General features: G+C 34.2%; 2 protein-coding genes across 15 annotated transcripts in view; both read left to right on the top strand.

The window, feature by feature from the left end:
• The window catches only part of LOC120412469 (dachshund homolog 2), a 73,240-nt gene extending 58,674 nt beyond the window's left edge, over positions 1-14,566 (top strand). For all 14 annotated transcript variants that reach the window (XM_039572959.2, XM_039572960.2, XM_039572958.2 and 11 more), the window contains one exon: positions 12,337-14,566. In XM_039572959.2, coding sequence (XP_039428893.1) covers positions 12,337-12,467 — 131 coding nt within the window. In that variant the 3' untranslated portion in view covers positions 12,468-14,566. The remainder of the gene's footprint in view (positions 1-12,336) is intronic.
• Positions 237-2,775, top strand: LOC120412472 (uncharacterized). The gene is made up of 2 exons (XM_039572961.2): positions 237-2,516; positions 2,593-2,775. The coding sequence occupies exon 1, from the start codon at positions 598-600 to the stop codon at positions 2,353-2,355; it is 1,758 nt and encodes a 585-aa protein (XP_039428895.2). The 5' UTR covers positions 237-597; the 3' UTR covers positions 2,356-2,516; positions 2,593-2,775.
• Positions 14,567-19,896: the final 5,330 nt, after the last annotated feature.

Here is a 19,896-nt window from a genome sequence, read left to right as displayed (position 1 = left end):
TTTCTGTTGGGTTACAATCGACAGTGACATTGTTGTCATGTCTGTGTTTGTTATGACATTTTAGGTTGTTTATAATGCCAGCATAAATGGGATTTAACTGTTCGGTATCTGTACGTTTGTTAACTGTGTTTGGTGTAATAGAAATATGAAGCATTTCGAGGATGGGCAAGGCTGATTCTATGTTGTGTCGGTCTAGAATTTTTGTGTTTTCAAACTAAAACCATACCCAAGAAGAATGAAAAAGCGATCCACAACGGAACCAACATTAGTCTACCACCTGAGACAGAAACATTGCTTAGTCTGGGACCCAAATTTGCGCTACCCACCACCAACTATCCAAAGACCGTCTACTTCCACTTCATCTCGGATGTAGAAAACATTTTAAAAACAAACCCGGACAACAACAGCCAAGACACAAACCGTTGCGCAATCACAAACATCATCCAAAACCACCTACACAGAACCTTCAACAGCCCACAGTGCAAAGATGCACTCCTCCGGTTTTGCGACGTTGCGGAAAAGAAAACCAAAATTTTCCTGAAACAAAACCCTAACCTAGCAGTCTTACAATCGGACAAAGGCAACAAAACTGTCATCATGAACAGCGAGGAGTACAAACAAAAAATGCTAGATCTCCTGAAGGACGACCAAACATACCATCCCATAACACGTGACCCCACCTCGCGTTTCCAGAAACTAAACAACAATCTCGTTCAACGTCTACACACACTGAAGCTGATCGACTTGAGAACTACGTACAAATTGAAAACCAACAGCGCGTTATGCCCGAGGATTTACGGTCAACCAAAGGCGCACAAACAGGGATTGCCCTTAAGACCAGTGGTTCCCAACATAACAGCGCCATCTTACAACCTGTCTAAGTACATTGGACAGATGATCCGTAAATCGATCAACAGCCAGTACAACGTCAAGGATTCTTTCGAATTCTGTGAGTTTATCAACACTGTCACACTACCACCTGGACACGTGTTGATCTCACTTGATGTAGTCTCACTCTTCACATGTGTACCTAAGCTACTAGTCGTCCATGACGTCATATATGGGTGGGAGGAGATCAAGAAGCATGCCAACAACATCAATCTCGACCTCTTCTTAGAGATGATCGAGTTCTGCATCGACGCGAGCTATTTCAAGTTCAATGAGCAGCACTACCAGCAGATCTTCGGCACGGCCATGGGGAACCCACTGTCCTCCACGGTAGCAGACCTAGTGATGGAAAACCTCCTAGTATCTGTCGTCCATAAACTGGACTTCCAACTACCTTTCCTCAAAAAATACGTAGATGACATCGTTACGGCCATTCCCCCAGACAAGCTGGACCACGTGATGGAAGTGTTCAATTCGTACAACGAACATCTTCAATTCACCTATGAACTAGAAAACAACTACCGACTACCATATCTCGACATGCTGCTAGTTCGCACAGAGACCCAAACCATCAGGACAGAATGGTACCAAAAGCCCATCGCGAGTGGTCGTTTCCTCGACTTTCACTCGTTCCACCCCTTGAACCAAAAACTCAACACTGCTACCAATCTAATCAACCGGATCAACACCTTCTCTACAAACTTGTCCGACCAGCAGAAGGTGAAAATAATGGACAACCAGCTGAAAATCAACAATTACCCCAGAGCTCTCCGCAACCGGCTTATCAACCACAGAAACACTCGCCGTATCAACCCCCCTGTTGATCCAGTCCAGAATGACCAGACTACACCCACACAACATCTGCAACATACCTACCGTAGCATAGCATACATCCCAACACTGACTGAACAAGTCAAAAAGCAGCTGAAAAAGGACTACCCACACATAAAACTGGCCACAAGGAACATCAAAACAACCAAAACAATGTTCACACAAATGAAGGACACCACCCACAAGGAGGACCACAAAAATGTCATCTACAGCATACCCTGCACCGACTGCAACCAACAATACATAGGAATGACAACAAACAAACTCCGAACCAGGATATCAGGCCACAAATCAACACTCAACACACTGGAACGACTACGACAAACAGGTATCCCCCAAGATGATCCCCAACTAACAACACTTAGCGAACGCACAGCATTGCTGAACCATTGCATCCAACTAAACCACACATTTTCTTTTGAAAACACAAAAATTCTAGACCGACACAACATAGAATCAGCCTTGCCCATCCTCGAAATGCTTCACATTTCTATTACACCAAACACAGTTAACAAACGTACAGATACCGAACAGTTAAATCCCATTTATGCTGGCATTATAAACAACCTAAAATGTCATAACAAACACAGACATGACAACAATGTCACTGTCGATTGTAACCCAACAGAAAATTAGACGAGTCCCTTTCCAATTCCCCAAAACACACAAACACACAACCAAAGTGAACAAGATAAAAGTGCACACGATAGAGCTCCGAACAACAACGACCAAAAAACAGTTAGAAACGACATCTAGGCGAAAAAGAGAATCCCCAAAAGCATTACCAAACCAATGCAGTAAGTCTCCACAACACAAATCCATACACTCCCGATCAAAAATATCGACCAATGAACAAACATTCAATTTTTATAGTTTTCTCGACGCCACAAAACCGACATTTTACAAATTTTACAAAACTGAACCAAGACAACCGAACACCTACGTACGAGTAAGTACACATACAAACACACAAAACACACAAAAATTAACGGAAAAACCAAAAACCAAATTTTTAGTTTCCCTGAAGATGATTTAATAAAAATCGAAACGTTGGATAAAGTACACAAATAAGTGTTTGAGCTACTTTCAACGACTGCAAGCCGAAAATCCATCTCAAATTAATAAACACAGTCGAAAAAAGCCACATTTATTAATAAGTTATGTATTTAGGATCATACAAATCTGTGTTTGTTGTGGAATTGTGTTCAGAGACATCAGAAACATACATTTTGATCCATTTTGAGGATTGTCAGTTTAAAATTCACTAAATTATAATGAAAATCTAGTGTTTCTAAATATACGTCGGAACTTGCAGAAAACACTACATTCGCCCCTCGTGATTGGGTGAAAACACAAGGGCGAAAACTCAATTTGGTTTGTTTTGATTAATGTCGTTGATTAGCCCTTTTGTTTTTTGCTTGTAAAACTACGTATTTTCGGAATTTTGAGATGATGGAGGGTGTTTTAGAATCAGTTTTGTTCGCTTTATATGATTCTGACAAAAACTCAGTTTGTTTACATCTGAGGGATTCGCCCTTTTGAAAAGTTGTTACTGAAATTTTGATCACAGGAGGCTGAATTAGCAAACAAGCAAGAAACGTCAGGAAACCAAAAAAGGGCAGGACGAAGTTTGCCGGGAAGAGCTTGTATATAGGGGAACTATACCCTTTCTCAGCCTATTTCTATTATCGGCCTATCAGCACTTTGATCATGAATTACAGCTTTCATAAAGTGTTTTTGACTGTTTCAAAGTTATAAATAGCTCAAACAAAAGTGAGCAAGCAACTCTCAATTGTTGATACATCTGAAAATGTTGATTTCATAGCGGAAACGGCAAAAGTGATGAGAATTGGTCGAACGGCTTAGAGTGATTAAAATGGGCATATTTCCCCTATATAAAAAAAAAATCGAAGGTTTTGTTCGAACGCGAATCAGTTGAATACGGAGCGTCGGATCGAGGTGCTTTTTGTTGCGTTGGGTTCGTATAAGCCCAATGAAGGTTCTTGACACTTTGCCCATTCAGATACCGATTCCGGAGCATCGGCAAATTGTATGGAGAAAGTTACGTAAAATCATATTTTGATCACAGGAGGCTGAAAAAGCAAAAAATAAAAAAAAAACGTCAACAAACGAAAAAAAGGCAGAACGAGGCTTGTAAATTATAAAAAAAATATTTTTTTTATAAGATTCATCCACAGAATTGAATGGCCAATGCTTATGCCTAATTATGAAAAAAAAAATCTTAAACTCGTCAACAAATGTTTTAAGTTTAAAGCCTGCCGAATTTTATCTGACCCAAGGCCAAGAACTTGCCTGGATTCGTGAATTAAGCCTGGTCTACAATAGGAAACTCGCAGAATCGCAGATGCAAGCGCAAGTTTTAAACTCTTGCAAATCAATCTGATCTTCTACAATGACAATGATGCGGTGCTGCGATTCTGTACTAAAATCGCAGAACGCAGGTCGCATGTTCTAAATTTTGAAATAAATGAAAATTTTCGCAGGATTTCTGCGTTGACAGTTCCAAATGGGAAATCACAGCAACCAACGCAGCCCATTGTAGATACTCGCAGGAAAGTCTGCGTATTTAGAACGAAAATTTTTCACATCTGTCATCGCAGCGCAGCGTAGGATCGCAGCAGTTTCCCGATGTAGATCAGGCTTTATTCGATTTTCAGATTTGGCGATGGATTTCAATTCAGTGAAGTTAGAGATAATAATAAAACAATTCTACTTCAAATTAACCCTCTAATGCCCAATATTTTTTTAATATCTGTTTTTCCCGTGTTCAGGAGGTAATATTGAGCAACTTTAGTTCTGCTAAAAACTTTACGTTTCTTGTTTCATTTTTAGTTTTTTTTATATTGCTTTTATCTTGTTTAGGTTTACAGTATGGCCCATAAAAAAATGCGACATGTGCATTTTTTCACAGAAAAATTGTTCCATTCTAAAATGTATTTAACAAACTGATTTTGTTATGTATCATGGTGTTAGTTTAGTATGTTTTGAAGATATTTTCATGACAGTTTTTTGCAGTTCGCCAAAATTGGGTATTGGTGGGCTACAATAATGGATGTATTTTTGGTACAAAATTTACCTTAATTTCATACCTTATATCTTAAAAACGGAACAGTTTAAAATATCCAACCCTGTGCCAAAAGCATCGTCAGAAGTCCCTCTTAAATACGCCCAATCGGAAAAGTTCATAAATTTTGATAGAATTAGTCATTTTAGAGAAAAATGCAATTTGGGTTATCATCTTGAGTGATTCGGTCTAAATAAATTAATAACTTAAAACCTATGTCGATGGCTCTAAAGAGTGCCCAACGGCTCTATACTGTTAAAAGTCATATCAGGGCATCTGTTAAAGTCAATTGCCATCATTTGTTGCATTATTTTTTTTCCTTGAATCATTGTAGGCTCCAAAAACTCCTAAAATTGAAGCATTTTCAGAATCGGGGTATTTTTTAAAACTTCACTGTTTTAGTAGAAGTAGTTAATAGGCTTATTCTACCACCTCCTATCACCTTCTGCTCCACCTCTTATCTTTTTGCCTTTCTAACTTTTTCATGTTTTTACAGTCACTTTTAAATTTTTGCTTGATTTTCACATGTTCTACTGTAGAACGATATTATTGTCATTTAAATTGTTGAAAATGTGTAGAGGCATAGTCTGGGACATAACCAAAATTACTGCATACTTATTTTTACAAAAATATAGTAAATGTTAGTTTAAAACATAGTCAAAATTGACCCCAGTAAAAATGACATTTTTAAAAACATTGGCAAATTTGCATAGAACAAGTCAAACTTCCAACCCTTTAATTTTGTAAAATTTAAATAGTTCTTTTCTCCAATACATTTTCAAGAACAAAGAACAGTTTTTTTGTGATTTTTTAAATCGAAGCCCGCTTAATAGAGGATTAAAAACAACAGACTTAAGTAACATTCTTCAACATGCAGAGGCACCTATGAAACTTTTTTTTTTATTACACCTATGAAACTATTAAAAATGTTAATAATAAGAGTATCTCAAATTAATAATTGGATGAGAAATATGAAATTATTAAATTAAAATTCATTTTAAATTACTCGAACAGAACTAGTTGAAACAACTTTCAATGTTTTTTTTTTCAATTAAAATTTGCAATCAATTAGTATTTCTCTTGAATTTTGTTAATTTAAATATTTATTTTTTATTTGTATTATAAAATTCTTGAAAATTCATAGTTTTTAAACCAAACCTTTTAATCATAAATATTTTCAAACTTTTGTTTGTCAACTTTCTTTTTATTATTGCTAAATCTTAAATTAAAAAAAATATTTGAGAAACCTGTACACAGCTTTGGTATGGAAAATGTTTTAATTTGTCGAAATAACACTAGAACTGCTCAAAACCTGGAATCCATGTAAAATTTTTAAATTTTATGTGCTAATTTTTAACTATTATTCATTCTGGTAAAACTAAACAAAAACCTAGTGTTTCAAGCAAATTACTATTTACCCAGGCTCAATTCTATTTTTAAGCGGACTAGTAACATAAAAACATTTAGTTGGACAATTCTTGAGTCTGGGTGTCAAACAGTTATATTTGGCGCCTCAAGTGTTTTACATGAAATATATTTTTGAATTTTTTATCCAAATGATAAAGTTAACGATCTGTGGTCCCAAAATTCAATGTTTGTTTAATTTTTTATAAGTTTTTTCTATCAATTTTTTTATTTTCTATCTATCCATTTTTAGTTAATATATGTTTTGAGAAATTTTGAAAGGGGGGAGGGAGAACATCGCTTTTAGTCAGTTTTAATTTATTAAAAAAAATCCTTTTAAAAGCGTTTTTTTATCCAGTTTTGCATGTTAAACAAGCCCAAAAATTTTTGTTAAATTTGCCCGAAAAATGTATCATATCATTATGGAAAACCGATGGCGACGAATATGGCGTTGATGGAATATTGAGAACATTCATTCGGTATTGTGACAGGCAATCTACCACTCAAATTTGATTAATTTGGGGTCGATGAACTCAAATTAAATTTAAAAAATAATATGAAAAACATTCATAAATCGATAACACGTTTGGATTATCAAGAATACAAAAATTAATTAAATCTTAAACTTTTGGTCAATAATTCGTGGGAAATTGCTGTATAGAGAAGTTTTTTTCATGACGTGTTAATTTTTTTTAAATATGTTGCTGATAATAAGCATTTGTTATACTTTTAGCTTTTTTTTTGTGTAAATTTGCTTAAAAAATTGAAGCTTGAGCTTAAAATATAACTATACAATACCCAATAAACATTTTCAACAAACTGCCGTGAAATTGAATCAACTTTTCCCATTCAAACACGTACCATTATGATGTCTCACTTGGCACTGCAGTCTATATCATGGCCTACCCAGACCTGCTCCCCTTCTCGCCCTTCACTCACATTCCCACCTGGCTCGATACAATGTAGCCAAACATTTTTGGCATACCTTTTTTCACTCCCCCAGCCGCGCCAAACATATCGCAGCAATCCACGCGGGAAATGTAAGAAACGCGCAACAATTTTCCTATGCCTACTGCGGAGCAGCTACTTGGATTGACTCGTTTGAGGTAAAGTTGGGAGGGGGGCACATAATATCTCTGTTTGCTTTAACGTTTCTTGCTGGGGGGCCCGCGGCTCATTGCAATGTGATTTTTCGGCGCGTTTTCTTCGCGGTACAATAATATGCAAAAAAGAAAGAATCGCGCGGCTTTTCACCGTGAATTTCTTCCCGACTGTGACGATCCTCCCCTCCGGGGGGAAGAAATGAACCGCCGCAGCATTGTGACGTCGTCGTGTGCGGTAATAATAATAGCAGACAACAGAAGCTCAGTCACTTGAATGATGAACCATCAAGGATCAGAGGACGAAGAGTTCTTTTTTTTTCGTCCCTCCCAGGTTGCTGCGATTTTTTTTAAGCTGGGGGAGACCTGCATCAAAATGAATAAATTGGATTATGTTTATGAAAAAACATTTAATACAAATATGGGAACAAGTCGAATGGAAAGTTCTTTTCGCATAAGTACTTTTTCATTTCGGGGGTTTCTTTGATGACGAAGGGTAGAGAGGGTGGTGGGGTGAAGTCTTTGTCCACAGGGCAAACTGCGGAGAAAAGAAAGTTTCCATTGCTCACTTTTAATATATATTTAAATTTGGCAAGCCCAAATTGCTCATCGCTCGCAGTACATCCAAGCGTGCCGAGCGTTCCAAATGTAGCGAAAAACTCTTCACGGCAGTAGGCTTTTCCGACAACTTTTCCCCGGGCCCGCGCTAAACAGCCAAAGCCAACTTGGATGAGAGTTGAATTGTGCGCGACATCGCGCGGCCCAGCGAAATTACCCTCCAAAGGGCAAAAGGGAAATAAAACTGGATTGATGTAAAAATGGCAAAATGATTATGAAAATGGATCTAACTTTGTTATGTTACGATTGACATCATTATTGTCATCATTTGTTTTTAGTCGTCCTCCTCTCCCTCTCAGTGACATTTCTCGAGAGAGAAAGTAAGTGCCTTGTTTTCCCCCTAGAAATGTCCTGCTGGTGATGTTTGCGATTTTCCAAGGAGGGTGCTGCTGCATTCCTCTTAACAATATTGAGTGCAAAGCCAGCAAAGGCAATAGCAAGGTTCAGCGCTTTTCAATAGCGCACTGATAACGCGATTTGCTCGACGAAAAAAGAAAATGCTGGCGCGACAAAATTTGCATATTATTTCACAAAACGACGACGACAACGATGAAGAAATTCAGGTCGCGCCGGCCGTGTAATGTGGCGTGGAAATGTCTTTTTGATATCGATGAAATTACCCTGCCGCCGCCGCCGACCGGAACTAATAAAATTATAGAAGAATTATGCTTGTTGCGTAAACGAGGCCGTTTTTCGGTGGTGAGTTCTGGTGCTTTGTTTGAAGCGAGGGATTAGCTCGTAATTTAAATAGAGTTTCGAACTGGTTTTGATGGGCAGTTTACTAACGCTTTAAGTCATATCGATAAAATATGACAATATATTTGTTTATTTCAATATTTCATCAGAAATTCCTAAAATTCGTATCGATAAGACTCAAGTACAATCTTAGTTGATTTTCCCCAGTATATTAAATTCCCTACTGGATTGGCACCCTCAAATCACCTTGAAAATGAAAGCTCTCAACAATTTCTAGTAATAATATAAAATTTAACTATCGGGCTGTTTTTTTCAGTTTAATAAAACTGTGTTTATTGGTTCCTGTATATATTAAAAAATATTTTGTTTTTAGAAACAATTCGCAATTTTTCTAAGATTGATAATTTTAGAGATAATTCTTCGTTTAAAAATGTTTAGCCGAAAAAGAGTTTTAAACATGAGCAACTCTCTACGAAATCGGCCGATTTCGACCATTTTTATTTTTTGTATTTTTTGATTTGACTCAAACTTTGTGGGGGCCTTTCCTATGACCAAATAAGCTATTTTGTGTCATTGGTTCACCCATACAAGTCTCCATACAATTTTGGCTGCTGTCCATACAAAAATGGTATGTAAATATTCAAACAGCTGTAACTTTTGAGTGAATTTTCTGATCAATTTGGTGTCTTCGGCAAAGTTGTAGGTATTGTTGAGGACAATTGAGAAAAAAATAGGTACACGGAAAAAAAATTGCAGATTTTTTTATCAACTTTTTTTTCACTAAAACTCAATTTCCCAAAATACGTATTTTTTGATTTTCGAGATTTTTTGATATGTTTTAGGGGACTAAAATCCGCAACTTTTGAGCTATAGAGAAACATGGTCAAAAAATCTGCCGCCAAGTTATGAATTTTTGAAAAATAGTGATTTTTGGAAAAAAATCCAAATTTCATGCAAAAACAAATTTGAAGTTATTTTTTAATGCAAAATTGAATTTGCAATCGAAAACTACTTTACAATTTTTTTGATAAAGGGCTTCGTTTTCAAGATATAGGCACCAAAAGTTTGATTTTAGCAAAATATTTGCAGTTTTTCGATTTTTAAAAATAGTGACCATGAGCGACCATTTCTAAAAATATTTTTTTTGAAAAGTTCAGAAAATTTGCTATAAAATTGTCTAAGAGACATTGAAGATTGGACCTCGGGTTGCTGAGATACAGCCGCTTTAAGAAAAAGAAACACGAAAATTGAAGTTTTCTAAATCTCACCAAAACAACCCACCATTTTCTAATGTCGATATCTCAGCAACTAATAGTCCGATTTTCAATGTTAATACATAAAACATTCGTGAAATTTTCCGATCTTTTCGAAAAAAATATTTTGAAAAAAATTAAATCAAGACTAACATTTTAAAAGGGCCAAACATTGAATATTACGCCCATTTTAAATGTTAGTCTTGATTTAATTTTTTTCAAAATATTTTTTTCGAAAAGATCGGAAAATTTCACGAATGTTTCATGTGTTAACATTGAAAATCGGACCATTAGTTGCTGAGATATCGACATTAGAAAATGGTGGGTTGTTTTGGTGAGACTTAGAAAACTTCAATTTTCGTGTTTCTTTTTCTTAAAGCGGCTGTATCTCAGCAACCCGAGGTCCAATCTTCAATGTCTCTTAGACAATTTTATAGCAAATTTTCTGAACTTTTCAAAAAAAATATTTTTTGAAATGGTCGCTCATGGTCACTATTTTTAAAAATCGAAAAACTGCAAATATTTTGCTAAAATCAAACTTTTGGTGCCTATATCTTGAAAACGAAGCCCTTTATCAAAAAAATTGTAAAGTAGTTTTCGATTGCAAATTCAATTTTGCATTAAAAAATAACTTCAAATTTGTTTTTGCATGAAATTTGGATTTTTTTCCAAAAATCACTATTTTTCAAAAATTCATAACTTGGCGGCAGATTTTTTGACCATGTTTCTCTATAGCTCAATAGTTGCGGATTTTAGTCCCCTAAAACATATCAAAAAATTTCGAAAATCAAAAAATACGTATTTTGGGAAATTGAGTTTTAGTGAAAAAAAAGTTGATAAAAAAATCTGCAATTTTTTTTCCGTGTACCTATTTTTTTCTCAATTGTCCTCAACAATACCTACAACTTTGCCGAAGACACCAAATTGATCAGAAAATTCACTCAAAAGTTACAGCTGTTTGAATATTTACATACCATTTTTGTATGGACAGCAGCCAAAATTGTATGGAGACTTGTATGGGTGAACCAATGACACAAAATAGCTTATTTGGTCACAGGAAAGGCCCCCACAAAGTTTGAGCCAAATAAAAAAATACAAATAAAATCCATTTCCGGTTTTGGTAGAGAATTGCTCACATGTCCTTTCACATGTTTATTTATGCCAATGCTCCGTATCTTATTCGAAAATACGCCATATTTTTTAATTCGTAATATGGGTATCAAACAAAGCGAAATTTTGCTTGCATTTTAACTTTTTTTTTGTAAAGCGCTAAAAATTTTATAAAATACTGTTTTCATAAATCATAATTTGCAATATGGAAATATTGTTTTTTTTTCAATACATTTTTTTCATAATTTGCTTTATAGGTTTTTTTGAATTTAATACTAAAATTTTCAAAATTACCTTTTTTTAAAAAGTACCCAAACTTTCATAATTTGCAAACGATTTGAAATTTCTGATGCATTTACATTGGTTTAGAGTTTTGGAATTAAATACTCAAATTGTCACAAAATACCGGCTTTTTTTTAAGTATTAAAATTTTCATAACAAGTTTAACGGTTCGAAATTTTGTACGCATTTTTTTATATTTAAGAGTTTTTTGAACAAAATACTCAAATTTTCAAATTTTTGAAAATAATAAAATTTTCATAATTTCCTATATGGGTACCAAACGAAGTGAAATTTTGTATGTATTTTAACTGTTTTGGGAGTTTTAGAATGAAATACATCGTACATAATTTACATAATTTGTTTTATTTGTATCCAAATATTGCTTCGTTTGAACCCATATAGCAACTTATGAAAATTTGAGTATTTTACAGAAAAACTTTTATCTTTTAATAATTTAAAACAGAAAATAGATATTTGAACTAACTTGATATTTTCAACCTTCTTTCTTATAACTAAAAGCAAATCAAGCTAAATTATTTTTCCATCAAGAATCATGAGTTTATATTTTGCCAGAAGTAAAATTCAAATTTCTCAATTTTCTTAATCGTTTTGTACTTTTCTCCCTTCTATTCAAACCATAAAAAAAAAACAAACAAAAAAAGTAATTGAGTCAACACACTTTTACATTCCCCGCAGTGCACCTACACAGAATTTTATGATCGAAGAAAAAACACACAAAATAATCATCCTTCACAAATCAGTCCCCAGCCTCGCGTCCGTTTGATGAAATCCACACGCCACCAAATTGACACGCCAAGATTCTTTCTTTCGCCCTCTCCTCTCAGTTTGTTTCAGATAAGAATGAATATTTAAATCAGATTACCATCAGGAGAGCGCTTTCGGCGCTCGCAGGAGAAAATTTGATTTTTATAACTGCTTTGGTCTCTTTTGCCTCTTCTGCCAGGTGTCATTCGCAAAACATATCCTCGGGTGAAAAATTTCCCTTTTGAGATTTTTTTTTTTTTGTTTCGAGTTTTAATGTTGTATCTCTCAACTCTTCAATCCACAGAATCCTTGGCTCAAGAGCTGGAGCTCGAGCGCAAAGTGCGACAACAGGCGGCCGAGGGCGAAGTCAAGGGCCCACTCCAGGACCGTTCCAATTACTACAAAAACTCGGTCCTGTACAGCAGTGCCACTTAGTTCCAGCAATTATGGCTAATCTTTTCATCGATTGCAATTCTTCTTCTGCTGCTGCTCCTCTCGACTAAGGAGGCTATGACGACGATGACGATGGTGGCGTTGAATTGGACACTTTGCCGTTGTTGCTGTGGCGGAAGCTCTATACTGGCACTAGGTACCGTGCAATTACACTGAAGGAAAAAAAAAACAGCTCGGAAACTTGATAGCAAAATGCAGCGCAGCAACTAGGCAAATTGGCTCACGTGCAACAAAACCATTTGAAGAGAAAGAGAGAGGGAGAAGCACTTGTTTGATTCGCTCAAATCGGGTGGAGAAAAAAAATAACATCTTCGAACTGAGACTAAGATTTTAATGATAGAAGAAAAACATGTATTTATTGAACTTTGATTGAACGTGTATTGCAAAAAAAGATAGAAAATTGAAAAAAAAAAGTGTAAACGTAGAAAGACAGAATTAGCGTGTACGTTTTACAATTAAACCACAAACACTGAAATGAAAACACACACATTCGAAACGAATCAAAACTGCAAACGTCAAAATAAACACAGACGGAAAGAAACACGCAATTTCAAAACAAATAGAATAGAACAAGATCTCAAAACCCAGAACGCGCACTCTAAACTCTACAATTGCTCTCATTATTTATCAGAACGAGAAAATATCCGAACACGGAGAAAAATTTTGTTGGCACATTTTCTCGCGAAAATGCTGACGATATTTTTTCCGTGCAACAAAATGAAACAAAGCAAAAAAAAACTTGTAAAAATTATTTGTGGTCAATCGATGTTAAGTAGATGAATATTTAGGGCAAGTGAGCAGGACGAAAGAAAAACAAAACTTATTTTTAGTATAACTAACTTAGCACAAATGTTTTTTCAACCTTTCGTTTCCTTACGTAAACTTTTGAGTTTTGTAAAAATAAATTTTCTGTATTTATTGAATGGATCAATCTCGTCTGTAAAAGTTAAACTTTATTCGAACACACGAAACAAACACACACACGTAAATCGCGACCGTACTGTAATCACACCAACACACTTGTACTAAAATAAAATAAAACATATTTAAAAACATGTGAATAAAGTATTAGTTTCGTGTTTTTGCAAGAAAATAAAATCACAACAAACACGCATCGTGAAAGTACTTAGTATTTTTCCGGGTTAATTTCTTCCAAGCCAATTGTTTAATGGAGTATTAGTGAAAGTTGTAACATAAAACACACAAAAAACACACACACAAACAAGTGATAGTGATCGTTAGCGCATAAAAAAACAGCATAAATAAACCATCTCGGGAATAAAACAAACTTATTTTATACACAAACACACACACTGAAAAGAAATAAAATGCAGATTTAAGTAGAATCATTTTTTTAAAAGCTAAAGCTTTTTTTTGTACAAAGATTGCAATCGTGTTGAGCACAATTTCAAACAGAATAAACACTGACACAAATCACAAACACACACACTTTTATGTATTTCTCTTCCGCATTTAAATGTGAACCAAAAGTTGGAGAACAGTAGAAACGCAACTCTTGTTCGAGTTGATTTATTTATTTTAATTTACGTTTTTTTAAAGCAAACACGCTAACAGGTAACAGATCAAATGAATAACAATCGCTATTTATCAACAACAACAAAACACACACACACAAACGTATTGTATCTATATTATACATAACAAAACAAAAATCATATAATAAAACAAATAAAATTACAGCTAACTTGTAAACCAGTGTAGGTGGGGTGAAATCATTCGAGGAAGAAAAAAAAATAAACCGTATTACGTTAAATTATTCGCAACGAATAATTTCTGTTTTTTCTATACATTTAAGGGCTTATTGTTGAACGGTGAGGTAGACGAAGAAATAAACATGCAAATAAAGAAAACAAAAAATCAATCAAAAGATGATGAAAGTAAGAAAACGATAAGAAAAACAGATAAACGCAAGATTTTTTTAAAACTTACTATGGTATAAAACGTACATTACAGAAAAAAGTAAACACACACACACACAACACAAGATAAAGAAAAAAAAAATCAGCTGTAAAATGAAATGCTCTGTGCTATTAGAAAGGTCAAATAAAATACCAAAAATATGGGAACACTTGTGTCAGTTCGTTTGAGATAATATCACCACTCCCTGATATAACATGAGAGCCGTAAGTCAGGATTACAATACACGCAACGCTCTCAAATCCATTAAAAAATATTGTTTAACATAATATATTATTATATTATATTATTAACATATATAACGTCATGATTCGAATTCCCGGACGCTTCGAAACCCGGACACTTCATCTTGTTTTATCAATTATTTGGATGTAAGTTCGCATTATGAATGTCAAAACTGTGTTATTTGATAAATTCCAACATTAACTTTCATTTAAAGTTTGTTTGAACGCTGTAGTTAATGCCAAAACAATTAAATACAATAAAATTATAAGTTTACTAAAAATGCGAAACATTTCACTTGAAATATTTCATATGCGTTCGAAGCACCGGGAAAGCAAAGCAGAAATTTATGGTTTCGATTTCCTTAAATTCTAGCAATTTTTTATATAAACTATCGATTGTTTTAATGTTAACAGCTTATTTGAGACCTAAAGAATGCCATTCACCAACATTTCAGTTCAAATTTGTGCGATTCATAAGTAAAATCGAGTGTCCGGAATTCGAAGCAAAAGTGTCCGGATTTCGAATCAGCTTTTATCAGTGTCCGGGATTCGAAGCACAACAAGTCATTTTAATTTTCAAATTCTGATGAAAAATTGTTAGAAAAGACAAAATTTGCATGCATTTTCTTGAAACTGACTGTTTATACTACGTCCTGATGATATTTCTACATTTCCAACTTATTACATGATTTTTTGCCAGCTATAACAAAAATGATATGCTACTAAGTGTCCGGATCTCGAATCATGACGTTATTATCTTCAATGATAAATTGATAAAAATAATATGTCATTATGAAATTTGTTCTTCTAAAAATAATCAGAAATTAAAAGATTTTACACTATTAAACAACCTATTTTATAAAACTGTTGATATAAACTTGCTTGCTCACTTCATATTGAGCTATTTGTCACTCGATTTCAGTTGAAAACGCCTTTTATGAGCTGTAATTGAACGTCAAAGAGCTTATTGGCTAGCTTACCGAACCGAAAATTGTTTTTTTTAGACTTCATCTCTACTAGGGATGTGAGATTCAAGTACCTAAAATGTTATGCAAGAAATATATTATTACACTGACAAACAGATCCATGTTCTTAGTAAAAATAAACATAGAATTCAGGATTTTCACCACCACCTAAAATGATTTCAGTAGTCATAAATGCATAAGGCTTTAATAGTACATTAAAGGCAAAACAACAGTCTCAAACTATATTTGTTACTGCAAGATATTGCTGGATCAAGCTAATTGAATTTGAGAGCACCAGCTAAATAACTGTAAAATTGTTGATATTTTTTGCTGAATGCAATTCTTCTTCAATACCAAATTGATTTATTTTGAAAAAGTAGATCATGGTCACCTCTTATCCTGTGGGGTATACACCACAAAGTCGGTACGTTTTGCTTTCTAATAAGGTACTCGTTTTTAAGCAGAGGTTGCTCACGCGACGACCGACAAAGAACTGGTCTTCGTGGTAGAAGTTTTTGGTTTGGCCATCCCTTATACATTGTATAAAATGCTATTATCGGTATCTGTAACAGCTGAGCCAATCCGGTTTTGAAATCTATAGGTCGTCGTTCGCAGACTGATAGATTAGGTCTAGAGCAATCAAAGGACAAGGACAATGGTGATATTTTTTATTATTTTGAGGATGCATATGTGGAGCGAACGATGTACTTGTCGTGATCTCCGGGATCTCCCGACAACTTTCGGATCAAGTCAGAAATTTGACTTTCCTTCAGCAGCTTCTCAACAAGACTGATTTTTTTCCAGCGTTCTCTTCATAGTATCTCTTTCTTTCTCTCTCTATCTCTTGGTCTTTGTCTTTATCTCTCGGTCCTGTTTCCTATCCCTTGTTTTGTCAACGTATATTTTTTTCACGTATTAATTTTTACCAGCCTCGATCCCTACATTACTAACAGAAAAGCAATGTAAAATCAGAAATCAATAAACAGAAAATACATAAAATCATTGACATCTTCACTGCACTAACAAATGTTAAGTTTTATTTCTTCCTTCCATTTCACTGAAACTTCATCCTTGTATTCCCTATGAAGGCATTTTCGGCAGCATTAGTTTTTCCATGCAAGTCTCCATACAGTTTTGGAGTTTGGTCATACAAAATGGGAATGAAAATGTATACAATTCTGTTGGTATCTTTGGCAAAGTTGTTAGTTTAGCGGTATACGCACTTCGGAAGGAACCGGTCAAGAAAAAAATCAAATGGGCAGCAGCGGCAGCGCAAGCAAGTCAGAGAGGGTGAAGAAAAGTCCCAAGAAATCGCTCCCTCTCCTTTGTTCTGCTGTTCGTGAAGCTGTTTCTTGACCCCTTTCCTTCCGATCTGCATACTAGCCTTTTGAAAGAAATAGGTACCGTCATCTGAGGCAATTCGGGACACATGGAGCGAATTGGGACAGCTAACATTTTGATATTTGAGCAGTTCTCTACGGAATCGGTCCTTTTTCTTTAATTTTATTTTTTGTATTTTTAATCCGGCTGAAAATTTTTGGTGCCTTCGGTATGCCCAAAGATGCCATTTTGCATCATTAGTTCGTTCATATAAATTTCCATACAAATTTGGCAGCTGTCCATACAAAAATGATATGTGAAAATTAAAAAATCTGTATCTTTTGAAGGAATTTTTCGATAGATTTGGTGTCTTCGGCAATGTTGTAGGTATGGATATGGACTACACTGAAAAAAATGACACACGCTTAAAAAATTGATGATTTTTTATTTCACTTTTTGTCACTAAAACTTGATTTGCAAAAAAACACTTTTTTAATTTTTTTTTATTTTCTGATATGTTTTAGAGGACATCAAATGCCAACTTTTCAAAAATTTCCAGAATGGGCAAAAAATCTTTGACCGAGTTATGATTTTTTGAATCAGTACAGATTTTTTCAAAAAATCGAAATATTGGTCGCAAAAATTTTTCAACTTCATTTTCGATGTAAAATCTAATTTGCAATCAAAAAGTACTTTGGTGAAATTTTGATTAAAAAAAAATCAATAAATAAAAAAAATAAAAATAATGTTTTTTGCAAATCAAGTTTTAGTGCCAAAAAGTTGAATTAAATATCATCAATTTTTTACCGTGTATCATTTTTTTCAGTCCAGTCCTTAACCATACCTACAAATTTGCCGAAGACACCAAATCAATCAAAAAGTTCCTTCAAAAGATACAGATTTTTGAATGTGCATACATCATTTTTGTATGGACAGCTGCCAAATTTGTATGGAAAATTTTATGGACCAACTCATGATGCAAAATGGCTTCTTTGGGCATACCGAAGGCACCAAAAATGTTTAAGCCAGATTAAAAAATACAAAAAAAAAACGAATGACCGAAATCTGAGAGAATTGCTCACAGGTTAAAACCATTCTAGCAGGATTTTGGCAGATCCAGCTCTGCCAGCATTTTTCGTGACTGGGCAGCAACGTTGCCAGATTATTTTATGGGAGATCTGTATTTTCTTGAACATAAATCTGTATTTAATCTGTATCATGTCAAATTTGAAGCCATAGAAGATTTTTTTAGACTTTTTCACAACAGATTTAAGCTTTTTAATCATATTAAAGCATTATTCAATTACTAAATTGTTGAAATTTTGAAAATAAATCATTTTTAAAAAATCTGTATATACAGATTTTTGTGATTTTTGGGATCAAAAAATCTGTATAATACAGATTTATCTGTATATCTGGCATGGCTGACTGGGCATTTCTGTTTAGCTTGGACATAAACCTTTGTACCCACAGAACTTTTTTAAAAAGTTAGGGCGGTTCCTTGGTTATTGATAGAAATTGAGTGATTCGACAGAAACGTGCACGCATCCTGGTGGCGAGTAGAAGCACTACGCGACGATGTTCGGAATGACAGCGTGCTTGGAAATATTAATTTTTTTTGCAGTTTTTGATTTTTATTTCATTCAAATATTTTTTAACATCGATGAAAATTATTGTAAAGTGTGGCAATTGCAAAAACGAATCGAATGATGTATAAATCATAGGGGCTGAGTTAATTTTTTATGCTTTTTTCCTCGAATTTACCAAAAAGCTCTTTTGAAAAATTGATTTAAATAAGATTTAATTGATTGATAATGCTCCTTATGTGTGTATTATTGATAGAACAAACTATTAGAGTCATATTACAGCATAATTACAATAATTACAAATGACCAGTTATTCGAATTTTTCCAAAAAAATCCAAAAAATCACCAAAAAGCTTTTTTAAGATCAATATTTTGGTCAAACAGGAAGAAAAGTAATGTTTTAACACTTTTACATTACATTTGATAATTACTTTCAACTTTTGCAACATATAACTTAAGTTATCCAAAATATCGATCATCTTTTTAGAAGAATCGTCTAAATAAAATACCACTCAAAATTAATCGCTACAATTCACCACGCATTATGATCGTTAGCGAAATTGCCCCACTGTGCCATAACCCACTTTTCTGAAAATGTTTGATTTTTCATTATAAACGCATTTTTTTCCTTAAAACTGCTCAAAATGTATGGGGGCTGTCATTCCGAACACCGCTGGAACAACAGCGAACCTAGCGGAAAAAATGTCGTCGAATTCTTCAATTTTGTGCAGCAAAGCTAAAAGACACATGTCGCCACCTATGAACAAATAGCGTAAACATATGATTTTTTGAAAAAAAATGTGTTTTTTCCTTCAGATTCAACATTTTTACAAAACTTATGCCGGATTCGGATGAGAAAAATTATTTCCAACAGTTTGGTGTATAACTTTCCAATATTTGTTTGATTTTACTATGAGAAAATTGTAAATTTAGTAAAAGATAGTAATTTGAACTATTTGGCAAGAAAGTCTGTCAAAAATAAACAATAATGGTTGAATATACGTTAACACACTTGTTATCAACTACATAACTATTTATTTCATTGATATATATCGGGAAACTCATTTTGTCGTGTTCCAAAACATGTTTTTTAAAGAAAAAGTTCACAAATTTTTGCGCGCTCAAAAATTGATGTTCATTATTTTAAAGCAAAAATTTTTTCTCGTCTTTTGCAACCAGTTTCATTAAGATTGATGCAGGGAATCATGAGAAATAAGCGATTTTGTTCTTCAATTCAGCAGAAAGGAATACGATTTTTGGCAAGTAACTTCATTTTGGCGCCACCTACATTTGAAACACAGGCGCGCTGCAAAACCTCAATGAGAAAACTGTAAATTTAGAAAAAGATAGTAATTTGGACTATTTGGCAAGAAAGTCT

Source organism: Culex pipiens, chromosome 2, assembly GCF_016801865.2.
Source record: "Culex pipiens pallens isolate TS chromosome 2, TS_CPP_V2, whole genome shotgun sequence".
NCBI lineage: Eukaryota > Metazoa > Arthropoda > Insecta > Diptera > Culicidae > Culex > Culex pipiens.
This window is presented reverse-complemented; position numbering and strand designations above follow the sequence as displayed.